This window comes from Solea solea, chromosome 4 (genome assembly GCF_958295425.1).
Source record: "Solea solea chromosome 4, fSolSol10.1, whole genome shotgun sequence".
Classification (NCBI taxonomy): Eukaryota; Metazoa; Chordata; class Actinopteri; order Pleuronectiformes; family Soleidae; genus Solea; species Solea solea.
In genome coordinates, this window is record NC_081137.1 from 15794380 (window position 1) to 15816765 (window position 22386).

General features: G+C 41.1%; 1 protein-coding gene across 2 annotated transcripts; it reads left to right on the forward strand.

The window, feature by feature from the left end:
* Positions 1-479: 479 nt before the first annotated feature.
* umodl1 (uromodulin-like 1) lies at positions 480-16467 on the forward strand. 2 transcript variants are annotated; one of them, XM_058628128.1, is made up of 17 exons: positions 480-615; positions 852-1094; positions 1359-1517; positions 3428-3555; positions 3906-4092; positions 5651-5791; positions 6898-7116; positions 7491-7748; positions 9173-9285; positions 9398-9617; positions 9834-9971; positions 10053-12364; positions 12465-12610; positions 12794-13030; positions 14804-14960; positions 15066-15150; positions 15724-16467. In XM_058628128.1, the coding sequence occupies exons 1-17, from the start codon at positions 555-557 to the stop codon at positions 15909-15911; spliced, it is 4992 nt and encodes a 1663-aa protein (XP_058484111.1). In that variant the 5' UTR covers positions 480-554; the 3' UTR covers positions 15912-16467. The 2 variants fall into 2 exon arrangements, with proteins under 2 accessions (XP_058484111.1, XP_058484112.1); XM_058628129.1 differs by having other exon boundaries at positions 481-615; positions 6901-7116.
* The last annotated feature ends 5919 nt before the right edge of the window (positions 16468-22386 follow it).

Consider the following 22386-nt stretch of genomic DNA (forward strand, 5'->3'; position numbering starts at 1 on the left):
AGCGAGCAGTGCCATGGTTACCTGTGTGGAAACCCGGTGGAAACCAAGTCATCGGGGACTTTGACTCCTCCCATCCCTCTTCTCTCTCTTCCTGCCGGCATCATAAACATGTTTACTGATCCCAATTATGCTGAAAGAATGGCTAAAATGACAACTTATTCATTCTGCAAGAAAAAAGCCAAAGCTTTTCCCTTTGTGAAAACTATGTCCACCAAAGGGGTTTCTCTTTGTTAAAAATAGGCTTTTTAGCTTCTCAGCAAATCATAGCAACTCCACATATCAAATACTTTAGTAGACCCCTTAAATTGCAGCACACAACAACAATATAACACCTCATGTTCATATTTATTTGATACCTACCCTCTGGCTGCCATGAATGTTTGGTCCATGAGGGACTGATGGTGCAGCGAGGGGAGGAGAAAGACAGTGCCACAGAGGATTTGGTCTTTGAGTACACCCTGAACAGATAACAGTTGGTTAGCATCATCTCAAAGAGAAACATGCACACACAATGCAGCTATTACATCTAAAATAGAGATTCTGATTTGTGAAATATGAGTTGGATGCTCTCCATCTGGACAGCTGCGGCTCTGCTGGCTCTCTGTGGGGGACAAGGTAGGCCTTTCCTGTATATGCAGATGAGACAGATGTTTTGTGATAACCAAATGGAGCGAAATATGGTGTTTATGAGGATACTTAAAGTTTTTAGGACGCACATATTGTGCTATTCTTAATAAGTGAGTCACAACCAAGGAGGAGTGCGAGTGATACAAGATGTCACGATGCAGTTATGCTGCCAGATAACCAAAGAAGCAAACGGTAACGTTTCCAAAAAATATATTTTATTCCAGGTTATAGTCTGTGTGCATCTGGCTACCATCTATGTCTTCACAACGAGACAAAGTCGGTGAGTTTTCTGGTGATGCAAATGGTCTCCTACACCGAGGCAAAGCCTTGTGGCGGCTGGCTCCCCTGGAAGACATGTACAGTCACGTTGTACAAGATGATCCCTAAGACTGAGAACAAGACCGTGGTGATGCAGGTTGCCAAGTGCTGCGATGGCTACGTACAAGTCGGTCGTTACTGTGCCCTGCGTGAGTGTGCTGCACATCATTCATACATGTCTGCACGTGACGACGTTAGAAAGGCATAACTTGTTCTGTTTGCTCTTGTATCTTGTGATATCTTGTGACATAACATCATCAGATTGTGCGCTGTGGACAGACAAGCAGTCAGCGTGACCTCTGAGTGTACGGTGCTGTGTGCGAGACACCAGATGGAAGCACAGAATTGCGCTGCCACATAAAAGTGCTGCTAATATATGGTCTCTGCAACATGTTATTTTTCTTTGAATAAAGCTGTAAACAGGAGTGGGGAATTCACTGCCAAACCAGGAACCTGTCCAACTGCAGATGGACTTTATCCTGGATCTGAGGACTGTGAGTGGGACATGGACTGCCCAGGCTGGCAAAAATGCTGTCAGAAACTGCGTCGCTCTCGCTGTGCTCATCCTGAAAGTTAGTATACATGCATTCCTGATTGAGTGTTGTTCTTATTTAGGTAAAGTCATGTGCCAAATAACCTATTTACCCAAACCTTCAGCTCGACAGGTTGTTTCAGACAGTACATGATGAAATGTTGGTTGAGTGCAAAGCACTGAAACATCATAGGTAAAGGTTCAATATGCAACACTTGAGCATCACTGGTCATTGCAGTTGACCGTGCATAGCCCCATGTACTGTATGTAGCTTAAATAGCAACATAATTACTTGTCCAGCTCACACAGCCTGCAGTGGGGTGTACTGTTCCAAACCACATGGTGGTGAACCGAACTGCACTTTACCGCCTGATGATAATGAGGCTCACCAGTGAGAGTAGACATGTAAGGGCCAGGTCACTGTCAGTGCTGCGTGTCTGCGGAGAGCTGTATGTGTATATACAGTACATGCCTGCGGTTCCCTTCATAGTAAAAGAGAATCCGCGTCACAGTCCACTCCAGTAGTGACAATCTTTTACATGGAGTTTGTCCTGTTTTGTATTTCCTTTTATGATTTCAGCACTTAGTTGTGCATGTGTAGCTACCAGCGGACGACCTCGCACAATCTAAAGCAGGGGTCTCAAATTAAAGTGACCTAGGGGCCAAGAAGTGTGTAAAAAAAAAACCCCACAAATGTTCAGTAAGGGTGGGTGACATGAGAATAAAATAATATCAAGATATTCCATCATGATACCATAATAACAATATTTGTCACGATATTACACAGAATTTCAAAATAAAAGTGTCAAAAACCTATTTATTTCAGAATTGGGCTGAATTAAATTGATTGTAGGGCCTCAAGTTTCCATGGTTACTATCTTTTTATGTGTGTATAGTCTGTGAGAATAGTGGAGGTGTGCTCGAGCCCCTCTATGTATGGTCAGCACACACTGCCACTCAAATGGGCGGAGGAAGAAATTTACATCCCATGGACCCGAGCCAGCCGGTGTGGACATGCGGCTGTGGAAAGTATGACCTGGTCCTGCATGCATCGAGTTATTTTTGAATCCAGGGGAAGAAGGACGACTTCAGAATCAGTTTGGAGCCCTATTTAGCTCGTAGACCTCCCTGGTCTCATCTATCTCCTTGTCTAAAACTTTTTTGGAAGTATATCAGGAGAGTCACCCTCATTTGGATGACTTGAGCCACTTTCGGCCACTGTAGAGCAGCACATTACAAGTTGTGTCTGTTGCAGTGTTCAGGTGGACACTCATAATTCTTCATATAGGACATCCTCCTGAACTGGAGTTTACAGGTCATCAGTGTGACGGGGGGGAGTGTTCAAATGTCCTCATCCTGTGAACATGGTAAACAAGCAAATTGAACCCAGCATATTTATATACAGGGTGTGGCTTTTCCTGCGGTTCTCAAATGCAACTGGTGGACTGGCTTCTAAAACAGCGGCCTATAACAACTCACAGAGGAGGAGGAGGAGTGTCACATCACGTTCACTCTAAAGACATTAGTACTCTGCTTTATACAGTATTAACATAGTAAATATGTTTCCCCTATATGTTGTAAACAAGGCAGAATGTTGCATATTGCATCTTTACAAATCACTGTACTGCTGTGATAAAGGGATTGTCCCAGCAGCAATGAATCCAAACTCGTCTGTTAACTACTGTATGAGGTAGATTTTTTTAAATTTCTTACCTCGGATTTATATATTTTTTGTCTGTGTAGTTCATTTCTTGGAAGTTTTGGGTATGCGCTCAATTCAAATGTGAAACTGTGAAAAATGGAGAATCTCAAATCCATTTCAATTCATGCACAAGTTAAGTTATTATGAACAAACAACTTAGGTGGACTCTCTCATCACAAGGTGCGAGTGAGAAAACGTGGCTTTTTTGTGACCTGGGTGAACTAAACTTTTTACTGTTTCTTTTGAAGGCTCAGCAAATGATTCCTACATTGGAGGATACCGTCTGAATGTAACGGTGACAGTGAAGGTAGATTACCAGGAGCTGATGTCGAAGGATAATGGACTTTTGAATCACACACGGCTACTGCAAGCCATGGTAAAAAAAAATATACTGCTAATATACTATAATACCAAATATCACTGTCTCTACAAGGACAAATAAGACAATGCCACGATTATTATCATTATCTTTATCAGGTTCAAGGAATGTTTTTCAGTGAAGATGAAGGCAGATGAATTTAAAACAATGCAATATAAAATGTAAGTTTTCATATTTAAATGTGTAGAATGATACAATATATACAGCATATGTATGTACAGCAGTGTAGATATGCTGATATAAATGGTGATAAAGGTGACTTTTAGAAATCTATTGTCTATAACTATCATATATATTATTATGTATATGAATTCACACTGACGTCTCTGTGCTTCTATCACCAACAGGTGACCGGAGCGCTGCCGACGGATGACATTTCAGTTTATTACCTCAGCTCGTGGCCCGTGCACCCGTACAGAACCGCAACCTCCCTGCTGATTGGTCGCAACTCCAGTCTGTCACTGTCCGACGTCTCATCAAAGCTGCATCTCCTTCTCAAACACATACCAGAGGTGTCATCTGTAACTGTGGAAGGTGAGCGGGCGCGACTGCCTCTGCGAACCTGTGCTTGTTTTCTTTCTTTCTTTCTTTCTTTCTTTCTTTCTTTCTTTCTTTCTCTCCTTCAGAGAAATGACATTCTTGTAGCGTTTCGAGAATGATTCATGTTTGCAGAGAACATGGTGTTCAGGAAAGAATGACTCAGTCACACCTCAGATTCTTTCTCCCACCACTTCTATATGAGTGGCAGTCATCTGTGGGATGTTTCCTGCAATAGCGGAAAATAACACCACACACAAACACACACACACACACACACACACACACACACACACACAGATATTAATCATGAATCAATCCTTGCTACAAAAGACACATTTTCCTTCTCCCTGCAAAATGTCCTTTCCCCTTTTATGCCAAAATGATAATGTGCCGTCATTATTGTCAGGCTCCTATATGATAATTACTAAGCCTTGAAATTAGAAACACAAAAGGATCAGGTGATTCAAGATTTTACCAGAAAGCCTTACGAGAAATCTTCTGAAGGGGAAATTTGGCTTCACAAATTCTCAGTGTCGATGGTTTTCCTTCTTGATGTTGCTGGGTTATTGTCTATTTTCATATAAGAATATGTTGTTCTCAGTTGTTGTTAATGTTAAAAATCACCAGCATGGGGTAGAGGCAATGTTTATTAAAACACATTTAATTTTTTTTCTTTGCTCTTGACACCCTTGTTTGTGTCCATGTTTTTCTTATTTATTACTTTAATGCAGGTTTATACAATTCATGTTTGTCAGGATTGTCTTTTATTACATTATTATTTGACACATTTGTATATTTGACTTTAAACAATACAAAGAAAAGGGGACATCGAAGAGTTAAATTCCATAAGCTACACACTACTGAGCATTACTGCAACAAAAACACCAACATCTCCAGCACTCAATATGTACTTTTTGTATACTATTGTACATTTATTACAGTAGTTCATGCACAAAACAGTCAATAGGAAGAAAAACGTGGTATAAAATCTATCGCGAAGAGGATATGAAAGGCAATTATCTCATCAGAGGGAAACCGGAAAAAAACCAAATGAGTCTGAGAAGCACATCATCCTTTCGTGTGGGCACACACGCTTCTCTGACAACAATGAGGCAAAGACGTCATGACCAGCAGATGATTGACTGATGATCTCACCGCTGACGGGATAAATGCAGGGGTCGACCGGAACATTGTGTCCCCAGATTCCATCAAAACTCATTTGACATTTAATCATTCAGCAGGACGACGGTTCACCAATATAGGATCTACGCATCCCAGATGGATTTCAACCTGCAACCTGAGAACAGCTAGTAGAACTCCTGCACGCTGTCTCACCAAGGGCTGAAATATTTATTAGTTACGTGCATCAAGGTTAAAACAGACAGAAATACTGTAATTAATAAGTATTCCAGCTCATAGTAAGCCGGCTAAAATGTGGCAATACTTGATTTTAAAGGAAATTTGCATACAACTGCTTATACAGCATGAACAGTATGTACAGCGTACTGTTAATCCCAGTCCAACCTGTTCTCGTGTCTGTCTGTGTTTGCAGATGTGGACGAGTGTGTGGAGTCTACTTTCCCCCAGTGCTCCCCTCAGGCTGACTGTAACAACACAGTGGGTTCCTACCAGTGTATCTGTCGCCAGGGATACAGCGATGTTGATCCTAGCAACCCCGGAGCCTATTGTACAAGTGAGACTTTGTGTGTGTGTGTGTGTGTGTGTGTGTCATGCTGTGAGGGCATGCTGTGAGGGCATGTTTAAAAAGTGAAGCCAAAATTGGGTTTAGGTTTAAGTTATTGTAAGGGTCAGATAAGTTAGCGTTAGGGTTAAGTTTAGAGCCAATATTGAGGGAATAAATGCACACCAGTGGCTTATTTCATGATTAAAACAAGAAACAACATGATTGTTTTAGCTTCTTAAATGTGAATGTTTTCTGGTTTCTTTGCTCCATATAACAAAGAAATCATTAAAAACTGAATCATTTTCTGAGATTTACAACGGTTACACGATTAATATATGAAAATAATCGACAGATTAATCGATTTTGAAAAGAATCAAAACTATCAAAATAGTTGCAGCTCTAGTAAACACTTTGTTTAAGTTTTGGTTAATATTAACATTAGGGGGCGTTAGAGTGGTAAGGCATGTAGCTGTTTCATTTAAGTTCATGAAGCAAGAAAAAAGGATTCTGTCAATAACTCTGGATTTAATGAAGGCCGTTGTGCATAACTTTTAAATATAAACAAAATAATAACTTAGGGGTGTGTGGTTAGGTGTGGCTAACTGATAATTGCGAGTGGTGGGTGGAGTCCTGTGATTTTGAACAGTAATGTTGTGGTGTGCTCATCAGTCCTCACACACCTCATCTGGCATTTCCACCCTTTCTTCCAGTTCTGTGAAATGAGAACGCTTGAGTGACACTTCAGTCATGTGATTTTTCTAAGCGTTAGCCTCAACTTGTTTCCATTGCACTTGTTTGTGTTCACCTTTGATTCAAATGTCAACCTTTTCACTTCCTTCATCTGTTTCCTTTTGTTGTGGTTTTTTTAATGCAAACAGAAATGTGCATGAAACACACTAATGGAAACCCTTCTAAGAGTCCTCACAGTGAAAGTGAAAGTACGGTGGGTGTTGTAAATGGCACTGAGTTGAACGAATAAAATAAATGGCTTTAAAATCCACACTATGACGTACGGACTTGATAGATATTTTTTTTAAAAGAACACAAATGTCACGTGTACGCTGGATAAAGACCACTGACTAAATCTCAGTTGGATTTCTGGCCTTTGCTCCCAGCAGGAGATGAGTTGTGGACCGACACAGAGACCCCGGTGACCGACGCTCCATCCGTGAACACAGACTATACCCCAGCCTCTGACAACTCCTCTGACATCAGCATGACTACAGTGCTGAATTACCCAAGCTCCATCTCTTATGATTCATCTCATGCTGCACTGTGGACGAGCACTGCACCTTATACCAGCACGGAGTCACCTCTGCCGACAACCACATGCTGTGAGTTTTTTTTATTATTATTTTTTATTATTTCTAATGGCTGTCAGATCCCAAAATCATGATTTATGAGCCAAGGTAACAGCCTTCTACTCATTTATGTATATATATAGATATATTAATATTATGCCAAAATGTGCTGTTGTCATGGTTTATTGTGTGAATTGGGTCGCAATGCTTTGTCATCTTGAAAAAGTAGGTCCCCATCTACTAAGTTTGAGTGCTCTAGCTTGTATAGTCTAATGCTCCCTGTCCTGCTCAGACATGGGAGTGGCATAAATGTATATAACCACATTTCCTGAAACGTGAACCACAAAGCAAGTTCACTGTTCCTGTCCCTGTCTCTCTTCTCTCCTACACCCGCCACCGTCCTCCAGCTCCTCCCAACATCACCTCTTTGATGTGGTCTAACGTCACTGGAACCTCCTTCGATGTGTACTGGTCCGGCCAGTCTCAGACCAACCAGACCTACCGAGTCGTTCTAAGCAAGGGTTCGGTGGTGACCGATTCTTGGGAAACCGATGAGACCGTGAAGGCGTTGAGGGGACTGGAACCTGGGGTCCTCTACAATGTCGCAGTCACGCCTCATGCCTGCGGGAGGCAAGGAGTGGCCCTAGCTATATTGGTCAAGACAGGTAACTGTTGATTGGAGATTTGGCTGTTTTTATTTAAATATTAAGCTTGGGTTTCTGCAAACAGCTCTGTGATAGGAGATCATAACTTAGAGTAAATGACTCACAGCAAGAAGGTCCACAGTTTGAATCCCAGTGTGGGGCCTTTCTGTACTGTCCAGTTTCCCTCCACGGTCCAAAGACGTGATTGGAGTTAAGTTAATTGAAGACTATAAAATGGGGCTATCAAACTCATATGACCTTGTCTAGTCTGGTCAAGAGTCTAGAAAAAAGCAGTGGTTCAGCAGGAGGTTGACAATATGAGCTTAAGGGCTTAATGAGCTTAAAATTACAACGCAATATTCCATCATGATATCGCACTTAAGATATTCATGGTGATATTTCACCGAATTTCAAAGTAAAAGTCTTTCTTTCAAAATGGAATGATGTACACTTTGTAATAAAAGCATATGTACGATCCCAAAAAATAAAAACAGACAGAAATAGATTCAAATTTAAGAAAATAATGACGTGGACAAATTAAAACACTAAACAAGCTTGTATATATATATATATATATATATAATTTTTTTGGTGAATGCAATACATTTTATAATGGGATAAATATTTGATGATATTGCCAGCAATTATATAAAGTATTATATTGCCTCGCTGGCAACTGTGCCTCAGCCGCACGTGTCATGTCTAAAGGAAGAGGAGGTCATGGGCCATGTTTCCATTATAACATGGTATTAAGTGGTGGGCCACATGTAATTAAACGGGGGGCTGCATGTGACCCGCGCACCGCCAGTTTGATACCTCTGGTCTACAATGACTGTGGGTGTAAATGTGAGTGTCTAAGGCTGGATAATGATTTCAGATTTTTGGCATGCAGTATCTGGAGTTTTATACTGATTCCTGCATAGTAAATTAAACATGAGGTATTACGGTAAAATAACAAGTGCCAACCTCTTTAAACACATCACAAACACACTCACACACACATAGTAAGTCCTGTCTTCCTCTTCTCCTCTGGGGAATGAGCGTCTCTCTGGATGTTGCTTCCTGCACGCCTGCAGACAGCCAATCGTGAGCACTGCATGTTTACTGGCTCACTGACACTGATGAGATTAACTCCTCGTGTACTGAAATTTGATACAGAATGACAACACATTTTTGATATAGGCTGATACAGAGGAAGGACAGTACCACAAGGGCAATGAAGTTCGATACCCAGCCTTTACTGATAACCTGCCCATAGTGTATCTGACTCCTACAACCCTTAATTCACAAGTGGCTGGATGAATAGTCATGATGATGTCAGTTTTAAGCCCTAATGGCTAATACATGTTAAAGAAAACTCCTTCTTTCACCAGTAGGGCCATGGATGGTTGACATTTAGTAGTGGAAAATATGTTTATTGTACCAAGTAAAGCTTTTCTTTGTAGATTGTCAGACTCTTGACGCCACAGCTCGAATCACCAACGTCGAGTTCACTCCTGAGCTGCAAAACTCCAGCAGCGAGGCCTACATGAACCTCACTAGAAGTATTGAAGAGGAGGTAGGTTTGTTACAAAGGGGTTGGTTCATTGACAGTACTACATAAGCTTTGAATAGAATTGAACTCACACGTATCACACACGTATCACAGTGGTTTCCTTTGTCGCCAATAGATCTACGAGTCTCTGTCGCCAGAGATGAAGGCCATGGTGGATTCAGGCCTGGTGAGAATTGAGATCACAAACTTCTTACGGGGCAGTGTGGTGGTCAACTTCAAGATCGTCGTCAGCCCCAGTCAAAGCCACAACATCAGCAATGTGTCCATTGCTCTGCTAAACTCCCTGATGAACAGCTCCAAATACACTGTGGACGAAAACAACACAAGCATTAATGGTACGTCCTGTGTTTTTTTAAGCCCAGTTTATTTTTCTTTGAGTCTTGACTCTTCCCTGTATATGACAAAAAGTTCCGCAGTGACCTGGAAGTATCCATGTAGCTGTATGATAACTTGACGTTTACTTTACTCTTGCTTTTTTCACTCTGTTTGAAACTGTAAAACTGTTTGTCAAACCTCATACATACAGTAAAAAAACAACTTACTTTTGGTAGATTCTGATGAATGTACATCAGGCAGTCACGACTGCTCCCAGTGGGCTAATTGTACAAACACCTGGGGTTCTTACACGTGTGTCTGCAAGACTGGATATACAGACAACAACCCAGACCGGCCTGGACGAGTGTGTACATGTAAGTGTCGGATTGATTAAGTGTTAGATTAGATTAAGGATGTTTTTGCATTTTCTAACCAGGATATCTTGTCTTGTGCAGCCATTTCGACCTCAGAGACAATAACACCATCAGTGACACCCACATTATCTTCTACAGTTAGTACAGTTATCTCTTTAATGACACAATCAACCAGTGACCCAGTTTTAACCCCGACAACCACCACTACTAATCCCCCAACAAGTACCACTGCAAACACTGACAGGAGGTCTATCATTACTGCCCCAATAACCACCACTGCTGCTCCAGTAACAACCACAACAGCCCCAGTTACCACCACTACCATTACTATTCCCCAAGTTATCACCACCGCCACCCCAATACCCACTACGTCTGACACAACAACAATCACGACTAACCCTATAACCACCACGACTGCTCCATTAACTACCACTGCCGCCCCAGTAACGATCACCACCACCCCGATAACCACCACTACCGCCAATACTTCCCCAGTTACCGTCACCACCACCCCGATAACCACCACTACCGCCAATACTGCCCCAGTTACCGTCACCACCACCCCGATAACCACCACTACCGCCAATACTTCCCCAGTTACCGTCACCACCACCCCGATAACCACCACTACCGCCAATACTGCCCCAGTTACCGTCACCACCACCCCGATAACCACCACTACCGCCAATACTTCCCCAGTTACCGTCACCACCACCCCGATAACCACCACTACCGCCAATACTGCCCCAGTTACCGTCACCACCACCCCGATAACCACCACTACCGCCAATACTGCCCCAGTTACCGTCACCACCACCCCGATAACCACCACTACCGCCAATACTTCCCCAGTTACCGTCACCACCACCCCGATAACCACCACTACCGCCAATACTGCCCCAGTTACCGTCACCACCACCCCGATAACCACCACTACCGCCAATACTGCCCCAGTTACCGTCACCACCACCCCGATAACCACCACTACCGCCAATACTGCCCCAGTTACCGTCACCACCACCCCGATAACCACCACTACCGCCAATACTTCCCCAGTTACCGTCACCACCACCCCGATAACCACCACTACCGCCAATACTGCGCCAGTTACCGTCACCACCACCCCGATAACCACCACTACCGCCAATACTTCCCCAGTTACCGTCACCACCACCCCGATAACCACCACTACCGCCAATACTGCCCCAGTTACCGTCACCACCACCCCGATAACCACCACTACCGCCAATACTTCCCCAGTTACCGTCACCACCACCCCGATAACCACCACTACCGCCAATACTGCCCCAGTTACCGTCACCACCACCCCGATAACCACCACTACCGCCAATACTGCCCCAGTTACCGTCACCACCATCCCGATAACCACCACTACCGCCAATACTTCCCCAGTTACCGTCACCACCACCCCAATAACCACCACTACCGCCAATACTGCCCCAGTTACCGTCACCACCACCCCAATAACCACCACTACCGTCAATACTGCCCCAGTTACCGTCACCACCACCCCAATAACCACCACTACCGTCAATACTGCCCCAGTTACCGCCACCACCACCCCGATAACCACCACTACCGTCAATACTGCCCCAGTTACCGTCACCACCACCCCGATAACCACCACTACCGCCAATACTTCCCCAGTTACCGTCACCACCACCCCGATAACCACCACTACCGCCAATACTGCCCCAGTTACCGTCACCACCACCCCAATAACCACCCCTGCCGCCAATACTGCCCCAGTTACCGTCACCACCACCCCAATAACCACCACTACCGTCAATACTGCCCCAGTTACCGTCACCACCACCCCAATAACCACCACTACCGTCAATACTGCCCCAGTTACCGTCACCACCACCCCAATAACCACCACTACCGTCAATACTGCCCCAGTTACCGTCACCACCACCCCAATAACAACCACTACTGTTCCAATAACCACCTCTACAGCCCCTGTAACTACCACCACTACCCCCGTTAGCACCACCACTGCAGCCCCAGTAGCCACAACCACAACCCCAATAACCACCACGACCACCACAACCACCACTCTTTCCCTAACAACCACCTCTGCCCCCCCAATACTGACCACTACTGCAATGACATCCATTACTTCTTCTCCATCCACCAACATCACTACCACAACCAATGTCCGGAGAACCACCTCAATGTCGGGGGACATCTCAGTGCGCTGCAGGGGCACTGATATCACTGTGACAGTTGCCAGAGATTTTCTTCAGGACCACAAAGTCAGGGAAAGTGACTTATATTTGGGCTTGCCGGAATGTGGTGTCAATGGAGGAAATACCACCCATGCGCAGCTGAACGTGGCCTGGGGCGAGTGTGACACCAGGCTTGTACAAGTGAGATTTATTTTTGAATTTGTCCTTGCATGCTAGTCCCTTTTTCGCTAAAGCTGACGCTCCATAAAGTTCAAACTGCTTTCCAATGTTTGTATTTTAGAATGAAACCTGCTACACAGCATCTGTAACCCTGTTCAACACCATGGCAAACGACAGGGAGGAGGCACCCACAGTTCAGCTGGAGTTGCCCGTCATGTGCACCTACCGGAAAGACATGGTTATCTCTGCTGACTCCGGCTCCACTGGGTATGACACGCTTCACATACTGTCATGACAAACACTATGAGCTTTTAGCTCTGCCAGGTCTGACTGTCTGATAAACTTAGAAACTCTATGAAATTTATTAAAAAAATAATTGTGAATATTTAGCTTTTTTTTTTACAATAGTTCCAGGTGAATTTATGAATTTTGTTTTGCATCCACCTCCAGATATGACATGATCAAAGAAGTCATCGTGGGCTTGGGGTCATTCCAAGTGAGGGTGCAGCTGATGAATGGTACGGCGACTCTACCGAACAACTACAGCTTGTCCGCGGAGGAGAGGGTGGTGGTGGAGGTCAGCCTGAACACGTCCTCAGAGCGGATTAAAGTGGTCATCAACAAGTGCTGGGCCACTTCTACACCAAGTCCTGCAGATCCACAGGGAGTCACCTTCCTGGAGAACGGGTCTGTTTCTGTTATTTTATTTAGAATAATTGAGACGAGAAGAAAAACACAAAACATCATGTCATCTCGAGTTATAAATGTGTTCTCCGTGCATCAAACCTTGCGAGAGATTTTTCCATATAATCAACATGAAGCTCGCCTCGTGCTTTTCTGAATAAAATACCATGTAGCCGGCGCTCACATTTCCATGACAACACTGTAATTGCTGGGTTTGCTTGAAGACCTAAAAATAGACCCATGCGCTAAAAAAGGTTGAGAACACGTGCTCTGATTCATGAGCTGTAATCAGCCTATGATAATAATAATAATAATAATAATAATAATAATAATGATGATATGTTTTAATCATGATAAGTCAAACATTACACTCGCAAGAACAGTGGTCAAATATTCTCATCTTAAAAGCATAGCTCAACACTATGAAAATGTATATGGATTATAAATATAGATATTATTAGTCTGTTGTCTTGGTCGTATTCAGATAAACTGACCAGGTCAGATACATCATGCACATGTATCCAAGAGGGAAGAAGGCAAAGTCAAGGTACAGAAGAAAAATAAAACAAATGAACTAAATTATGATAAACAGGAATGAGGAAAATCCCCGTTGACACACTGACAAATCTGACAGGGTGTGCAATCAGGGAAAATACAACAGGCATGAACAGGAAGTAGATTGAATTAGTTACACAATCAATATGGTACAAAATAAAATAGGAACACTGCAAAGTGCTGAACAACAAAAGAAACACAAAAGGAAGTACAAACCGTGGTTTAAAAGGTTCGGAACAGATAAAAGCTAAATGTCCAGTGCAAAATTGAAAAAACTACAGACATTTAAAATCCAAATATTCTAAATATTCTGTTTACATCTTGTTTTCATGATTTTTGCTCACTTATTTGAGTATTTGGGCCAAACAAAAAAAAATTCATTCTTTCGAGAATAAACTCACAATATAAAAAAAAAATAAACATTATATATTAAATATTGAAAAAATAAATATTGTATATGAAATATTAATAAAATAAAGTCATATGAGGAAAAAAGTCGTAATATTGCGAGAATAAAGTCATTATTAATCAAGCAAATCAGGTTGCAGATCAGCTGCAACCTGCGACAAGATGTCAGGATTTTTACCACAGAGCTTGGATTCAAGATGCATGAGTCAGATAAGGGAAAGCAAAATAGGAGGCTTTATTGCTCTCTCAAAAAACATGAGCAGAAACGCTATTCAGAAACACGAAAAACCAACCTATAAACTAGAAACGAAAACTGGATCAACTTGGATCAAAACTCCTAACATGAAAACAAAAAAACTATATCAACTTGATTCTACACTGTTAACATGAACAAGGTATCGATGATGAAGGACAAAGGGAAATGAATGACTTAAGAAGGGGAAAGGGAAAAGGGACCAGGTGCTGACAATCAGGGAATGACACCAGGTGCAAACACTCAAGGTAATCAGACAAGACGAGGACAAGGTAGATGAAGTGCAGACCCACAGGAAACCCTAAACCCTCACCAAAGTAAAACAGGAAATGACAAAAACGTGACTCCCAAAACAAACATGACTAACAAATCTGCCGACATGTAACAAGATGAGAAACTTTTCAAATAAAAGGAAATTAAGATACAAAACATTATTCTCATAATATTACGACTATTATTCTCGAAAGATTTTCTCTTTTTTGTTTGGCCCTAAACTAATTATTATGATATTATTCTTTCTTTCTTTCTTTCTTCCCTGTTGCTTGCTTGTTTTCCCACAGCTGCCCTCTTAACTCATTCACTGAAGTGTTGAGCAATGGGAACTCCAGCACGTCCCGCGTGTCTGTGCAGATTTTCTCCATCGTCGAACAGAACGTGATCTATCTGCACTGCCAGGTCCAAATCTGTGTGCAGATTGGATCAGACACCTGTGTGCCTGTGAGTGCAACCTATGCAAAACACCACATGTTCAGGATGTTTCAAATAACAATAATAAAAATATGCAGGCCCTCCTTCCTCACAATTGCTCGTGATTTCTTGCAGGACTGTCAACAAAGAACGGCTCGATCTTCAAGAACGGTCGCATCATCTGTTAGTAGTGCTGGACCTCTGTTTAAATTATTTCAACGTGAGTCATTAATTACAGTGTTTGTTTTTATCATGGACAGAAATGATGACGCTGCATCATTCATCTGAAAACAGGCTCTGTCAAGCAGTACTATCAGAGACAATCAAACCTGTTGAATGTTTTTTGAGCAGGAGAATTGTAATTTCTGAAACATTATTGCAAACGTTAGGCCGAGCAAAGACGGCTACAGACTTTTCACAGGAGGCAGATTTATTCCCAATAAGATCATTTGTCCTCTCATCATCCTCCTCTTCCTCACATATACTTCACAAACTGGCATAGTGAAAATAGATTAAGACGGAGCGAGAGATAAGGCGACCTCAGCTCCACTCTGATCACATACCCTGATACCCTAGGGTATTTATTTAAGTCTGGAAAAACTGGCAATAGCAGACCACACTTGTGCGTGGTAAAAAAAAATAAATAAAAAACTGTTTATTCTCATGTTACACTAATAAGATAATTTAATTGTATCTTTTTATCAGCATACATGTTATATATGTATATAATGTCATTTTGATCTCCTTTTTACTCATTTTAGTGACTTTAACCTCTAAACTAAATTTCTTGCAGAATCCTTTGAGCAAGAATATGAGACTGCTCATATCATTGGCTTCGCCTGTCTGGGAGTGGGTCTGTCCCTCTTCTTCATCATTGCTTTCGTCTGCCTCTTCTACTACCAGAGGAACCGCATTGGACACTACAACTTCAATGTCAAACCCAAGCAGGAGACCTTCACCTACCTTAACTTTAACACATAGTGCAGCAGCAGCATTTAAAAGAGAAGTCACACAATTGGAAAAATTACAGTACAGTTGCCACTAGGTGTCACTGCTGAGCCATGCACACAGAAGTCCTAAACAAATCTTGCAAATCGTTGCACTTTATGAATTAACTAAAGATTAAATACAAATTATTTTTACATTTTATCACCCTGATGTACATATATGTCTAAGATTTTAAAAGACTATAATTAAATTTTAAACCGCAATGTCAAATAAGTACAGATATATGACTACAGATAAATTTAGGAATATGTTCAAATGTGTATTTTTTTGAATGTTTTCATCATGAATGTTTAGACATTTCAAAGAATATAATGGATAACGGAGCGTTTCCTGAACTACATTTAGAATATGAACGTGTATAAATGGTGATATTCATGCAATACAATCGCCACAAAGTTACAATAATGTTCATTTCCTTTTAGCTGCTATTTCAAACCATTTCACATCGTTACATAATTTCTCTGTTTTCACTTTTGCACACTTTTGCTGTACTTGTGTTGCGACAATAAACATGCTATGTGTGAATGCAGCCACGTGGGGGCGCTGTTGGCACAATTCCTTGGGCTCTAAAAGTCAGTGGAAAATGGTTTCCTTCCATGTACAGAGACAATCTGTTTACTGTGTGAACAGGAGGAAAAAGATTTGTTTCACATGTTGTAGGTGGAGACGGAGGAGAATCAGAATCAGAATCTACCTCTAATCACACAAGTGCTTAAGAAAAAGATCTCCTCTATGCCATTCACCTGCACACACACTTTTCCCATAATCCCACATTTTTTGACTACAGGGTCATAAGCGCCTGATCAACGATGATGGGACTGAATACTAAACAGCAGAGGCTTCTTTTTCTTCCTCTTTAAGGGGGGACGTCCCTGGAGAATCTGTGGTAAAGGATGGCTTACAACCAGCTGGAGGGCTGCGAATTCCCCGCCTCCTAATTAACCCATTCTGGCCCACTGTCTGAGGCTTGGCAACCTGTCTCCATGGCAACAGCCCCAGTGTAGGGATGGAGGGAATAATAGATAGAAGGAGGGAGGGGGTTACAGTGATCGTAGTGGGCTAAGAGAGAGAGAGGGAGTTCAAAAGCGTGAACTTGGAGGCTTTTATTATTACTATATGACAAATAAATGAGCTTCAACTTCAACGCACACAGAGAAACATGTCTGTGGAGTGAGTCCTGAAATCATAAGTCTTTGGGGATCAGGAGGGTGCACTGGAGGAGAAATGAGCTTTTCCACTTTACACTCTGTTGTTGAAAACAGCAGCTCATAATAGCTGTAACATGATCTGTGTGTCCTCCTCTTCCTCTCATCCATCTATTTCTTTAAAAACAGGAGAATCTTTGTGAGGACACTTTAGGGTTAGGGTTAGAAAACTGAGTTTAGGTCAGGGTTGGGTTAAAGGTCATGCAGGAGTGTCCTCACCAAGGATGCCGTACAAGAATGCATGTGTGTGTCTCCAAAGGCTTTCACTCCCTCGCTAGCTCGGGTCGTAATTCATTTATTTATTGTGTCGTTATAGAGCAGCTCATGTAATGGACTGTAATCTTCAGAGTAATGACACTGTCTGGAGACACAGACTTGTCCTGGTCACCTGTCACGTGACTCACACTCGTCTAACTCAGTGATGGAATAATACTTGTGGAAGTAAATTGCTTATGTAGGTCAGGGTTGACTGTCTCCCCATTTTAAATAATGAAAGAGGGAGTCTAGAGTAGGTTTCTATAATGTCTAGACACATTTGTGTCCTGGAGGACAGCAAAATATTATAATAATAATATTATTACTGTTGGAAATGTTAAGGATAATGTAAATATACAAGTTGGCAAAAAAAGTGTAACAGAAGTCCGGTTTTTGTTATTTTAATATGGACTAAAGATCTGTGTAATTGTGTACTATTGTCTTAAAACTAAAATCTTGATAAGAACTACTTAAATGCAGGTGTAACGGTTGAAAATAGGTTAGATTTTCCTTTTATTTTCTTAGTAGCACAAAGTAGTGTGTTTCCACACTCAGCTCAGTTTTTTAAAAGGTGCAGTGTGTAATGTTTCGAAACATTTATGCTGAAGTTTAACCGTGAGAACACAGAGCATTTCAGTTGCTTTTTTTCCATTACTATGTTAAAACGTACAGTATACACAGGGGCTCTAAGAATGTGCAATGTAGTGTCTTCTAGCACAAACTAGGCCATTTGAGTAACCAGCTACATAAATACAGCTGAGAAAAAGTAGCCAAAACGTTTAAAATTGAATTCAATTTGTGAAATTTGGGAATATATCACAATTCAAATCCACTTGGCTCTTTTTGTTGAACAAAAATAAAAGAAAAATGGTTCATTTTGTGACTTCTGCACAATTATTGCTACTTTATATCACTACTTAAAAATGCGACATCAAATGAATCATAACTTTGACTGAACAACACATACAAATATGAATATGTGACCTATAAGCAGAAATCAAGAGATGTTCAGTTTGTCTACTAAAACGAATTGTACACGTCAATTTCTGCCAAATGAAACACAATTCACCAAAATCTTACAAAAATATTCGAACTGTATGTTTTTACTATCATTTAAACCTGGAAGAACTACATCAGTAAAATAATTCATACACATTATCACGATTAGTATATATATATATATATATATATGTATTGTCTTCTGGTTGCTTGATCTGATCCGATTTCCTGCCTGTGCCGCAACTGGGTCCTTAATACACCCGTTTGAGTGTGTGTCTGCTGATTCATGCAGTTATGCAGTCAGCCGACCATGTGGCAGCAGTCTAACGTGTGTGTGTGTGTGTGTTTTCCTGACTCACTTCAGGCCTGTAAATACCATCAATCATGGTTTAAATGCCACAGTCTGAGTATTATTGATGGCCATCTTCATGCCCTCTTTGCCACAGTTTACTGTCTTCTTTCAGCAGGATCGTGGTCTATGTATACACATGTATATACTGAAGCTGTTCCTAGTATATAACAGTGAGCCAAAAACTCACAAAATGTAACCCTTTAACACCGAGCGTGTCAGCAGCGACACTGCCCAAACATGCCCGTCACACCATAACCCTGTTTTTGCACATTGAGAGACAAAGACTGAAAAAAGGTTTTATTGTAAATATAGTGTTCACATGTCAAATTTAACGTGCAAAATATCTTGTTCACGTACAACTTTAGAGTAAAACTCTCAAATCCAATTCATTTTAAACTGCGATGCACTCTTTTAAACATGCAGTAAATTGCAAATAACTGCCAGATATTGAAAGATCCAAGTGGGCAAGGGAAAAAAAATCAAAAGCACTTACTCACAGGACCTTTTCTGCCAATTTTATGGGTAAAATAGGCAGAAAAGTCTACATGTACATTTAGAGGCTCAGGTGTTAAAGGGTTAATCCAGTCAAATGGGAATTATTGTTCGCTAACATTATTTTAGTTTTCATTTATTGTCACAGTTTTACTTTTAATTATATTTAGTGTGGTATTCTGAACGTTTTCTTCTTTTACAGCTGCTATCACACTGTTCTCAGGACTTATCTCAGCACACCAACACTCAGACTACACTTTAAACCTCTTTTCATGCAACGGCATTTTCCATTTCCCTCATGCTTATACGCAACACTGTTCTTATATTCTTATATTAAAATTGACGGGCAGTGTGAAATCTGTGAGTTTTAAATTATTTGTGCGTTTGCTCACAGTGGCTGACTGACTGATGGAGACTGACAGCCTTGAGTGTTTGTTACTCCCCCCTCCTCCTCCTCCTCCTCTTCCTCCTCTGCTTGTTCAAGACAATAGTGCACAATTACACAGATCCTGCAAATGTTCATCACCAATGACTGTCGTGTCGAGACGTCACTGATGCAGCGAGCTGAAATTTGTCGTCTCAGGGTTAAGTGTTAGGGTTAGGCACTTAGTTGTGATGGTTAAGGTTAGGATAATGTCTTTGAGTGTCCTCATTAAGATATGAAAACAAGTTTGTGTGTGGGCGAGCGAGCTTGTCAGCAGTCATTTATAGTGCTTACAGTTTCCTAATGAGGAGTACAATTAATGGTGACACAGGCACTGCTTCTCTTCACTGAGGCCATAAACCAGCTGCTTTATTGAGCCGTTCTCCCTCGCTGTCGTTCCTCTTTCTTCTTCTTTCCCGTCCTTCCACAGATCCTGTGTCTGGGAGACGCGAGCTAAGTGTGAGTGCCTGATACTGATGGCCAAGAATTATACTTCCAAAAATACTGCTCGTGCTTTCCCAGGAAAGTAGGTAATCCATCACACGTTTCCTTTTTTGTTGTAGGTCAAGGCATCTAATGGGAAGTGCAGTTTTTTTTGTTGTTTTTTTTAGCACCCACATAAGATAATTTGGTACTTTGTAATAACGACTCTTGGACTGCAACTAGAATCCCACAAAGGATTCTTTTGAATTGAATTGAATAATTTGGCACTTATATAGTTCACATTTATGAATGTTAGATGACTACATGTTTTCCTAAATTACCCTACAGACATTATTCTCTAGAAAATGATCTGTATCCATAACAAAACGTAACGGGTTCTTTCCAGGCCTCATCCCAAATCACCTGAGCTTGTTTGAAATCATTTATGTAGTTTTCTAAGTAACTGTGCCAACAGGATTGATTGATTTTTATAGAAAATATGTCCATACACGCCATTATTATTGAGAGATGCAGAGCAGCAAGTCACAGTGGAACATAAATCACAAATAATACCAAATACAGATAGACAAAGAGCAATAAACCCACTCCGACTAACTATGTAAACTTTAGTTCATTTAATTCTGTCAAAGTTCCTTCCACACATGTAAAAGTCCTGCACTGCTGCTTTAGTATCACACTACTATATAACTCTACAAAGACCTTGACCTTCACAACAACCACATGACCTCTGCGTCGTTTTTTTTTTAAGACAATTTAAAGCAGAGGAATCACAGATTGTGCAGTGATGCCAGAGGTCTTTCCTTTTTCTTCTTCCTCAACAAAACCTGCATTATTCATAATATGCTGCTGCAGCTAATGTTGCCCGGAGCATCAAGCTGGTGTTTGTGTCTTTAAACTGAAACCTAAAAAGGGTGCGGTTTGTGTGTGTGGGTGTGTTTGTGTTTGAAGTTGCTGAATTTTACATGAATTGAAACCTCTTTTTAATCATTTCAATTCGGCAAGGTTACTTACACATTTTATGGCAGGGTGTCCGAGTCAGAAGAGATATTTCTTAATGCTTTAAACCAGGGACTCACTGCCCCGCCCCACTTTCCCCGCCCCAACACACCTGATTCAAATAAATGCCTCGTTATCCAGCTTCTGCTAACGAGCTGGACATCTGAACCAGGTGTGTTGGAGCAGGGAAACAGCTACTGTAGGGCTGCAATGATTATTTGATTTATCGATTATTAAAGGGCTGTTTCACACCTTTTTTTTCCCCTACTTGGTTAAATGAAGAATACACTTAAGACAATTACAATGCTGCTGTGTTTGTTTAATTTACATTCTATTACAGAGTCGGATTAAATTTGACCAGTCTTTTTCTCCAGATCTTTTACTCATAAAACTTGTTATAACTGACAGAAACACAGTGAAGAGCAGTGTAGGGATTTTATTTTTTTTGAAGGCAGTCACTTTGTTTTATTTATTTATTTATTTATTTCAATCCCAACTTCCTCTGTTGTTGTGGGAATGAGACATGATGATCAAATAGCACATTTATCTCTGGAAATTCATCTTTTTTTGGGGTGAAGTAGCCCTTTAATCGATTACTAAATGCATCGTCAAATATTTTCCTAATCGATAACTCAGCTTGACTTTTTTTTTAAAAATAATTATGATTTTTCATATTCTTAAATGTGAATATTTTCTGGTTTCTTTGCTCCACATAACAAAGAAATCATTAAAACTGAATCATTTTGGTTTGTGGACAAAACAACACATTTGAGAACATCAGGTTTCCAGGTTTGGGAAACACTGATTAACATTTTTTGACATTTTATGGCCCAAACTAATATTCTATTCGACAGATTAATCGATGATGAAAATATTCATTAGTTGCAGCCCTAGAAACATCTAAAACATGAAGACAGTGGGTCCCCAGGACCAGAGTTGAGAAACTCAGCTTTAAACAAACTTTAAGTGAAGACAGAACTCATTGAATTCCCTGCATAAGATAGGAAATATTTATAATTAAAACCATCACTTCGAAGATTTGACCAGTTTTAGTTTCTCGTACCCTTTGATTTTCGGTGGTATCAAAGAAAATAATCAAATATTGATATATTTTCTTTGTTGAATCTTTTAGGGTAAAAAAAAAAAAAATTACCTTTTCATCCCGCTAAGTTTAACCTTCACAGAATACTGAAATCTGAGTCTCCTGCCTCAACAAGAATACTGAATTCCTCGTCACATCACATCATCACTTCAGTTTGGAAATGACTGAGCAGAAATACA

Coding starts and splice junctions, on each gene's coding strand:
- umodl1 (XM_058628128.1), top strand. CDS start 555: ATGAGTTGGATGCTCTCCATCTGGACAGCTGCGGCTCTGCTGGCTCTC. Junction 616..851: donor GGCTCTCTGTGGGGGACAAG/GTAGGCCTTTCC, acceptor ATTTTATTCCAG/GTTATAGTCTGTGTGCATCT. Junction 7,117..7,490: donor TCTGCCGACAACCACATGCT/GTGAGTTTTTTT, acceptor ACCGTCCTCCAG/CTCCTCCCAACATCACCTCT.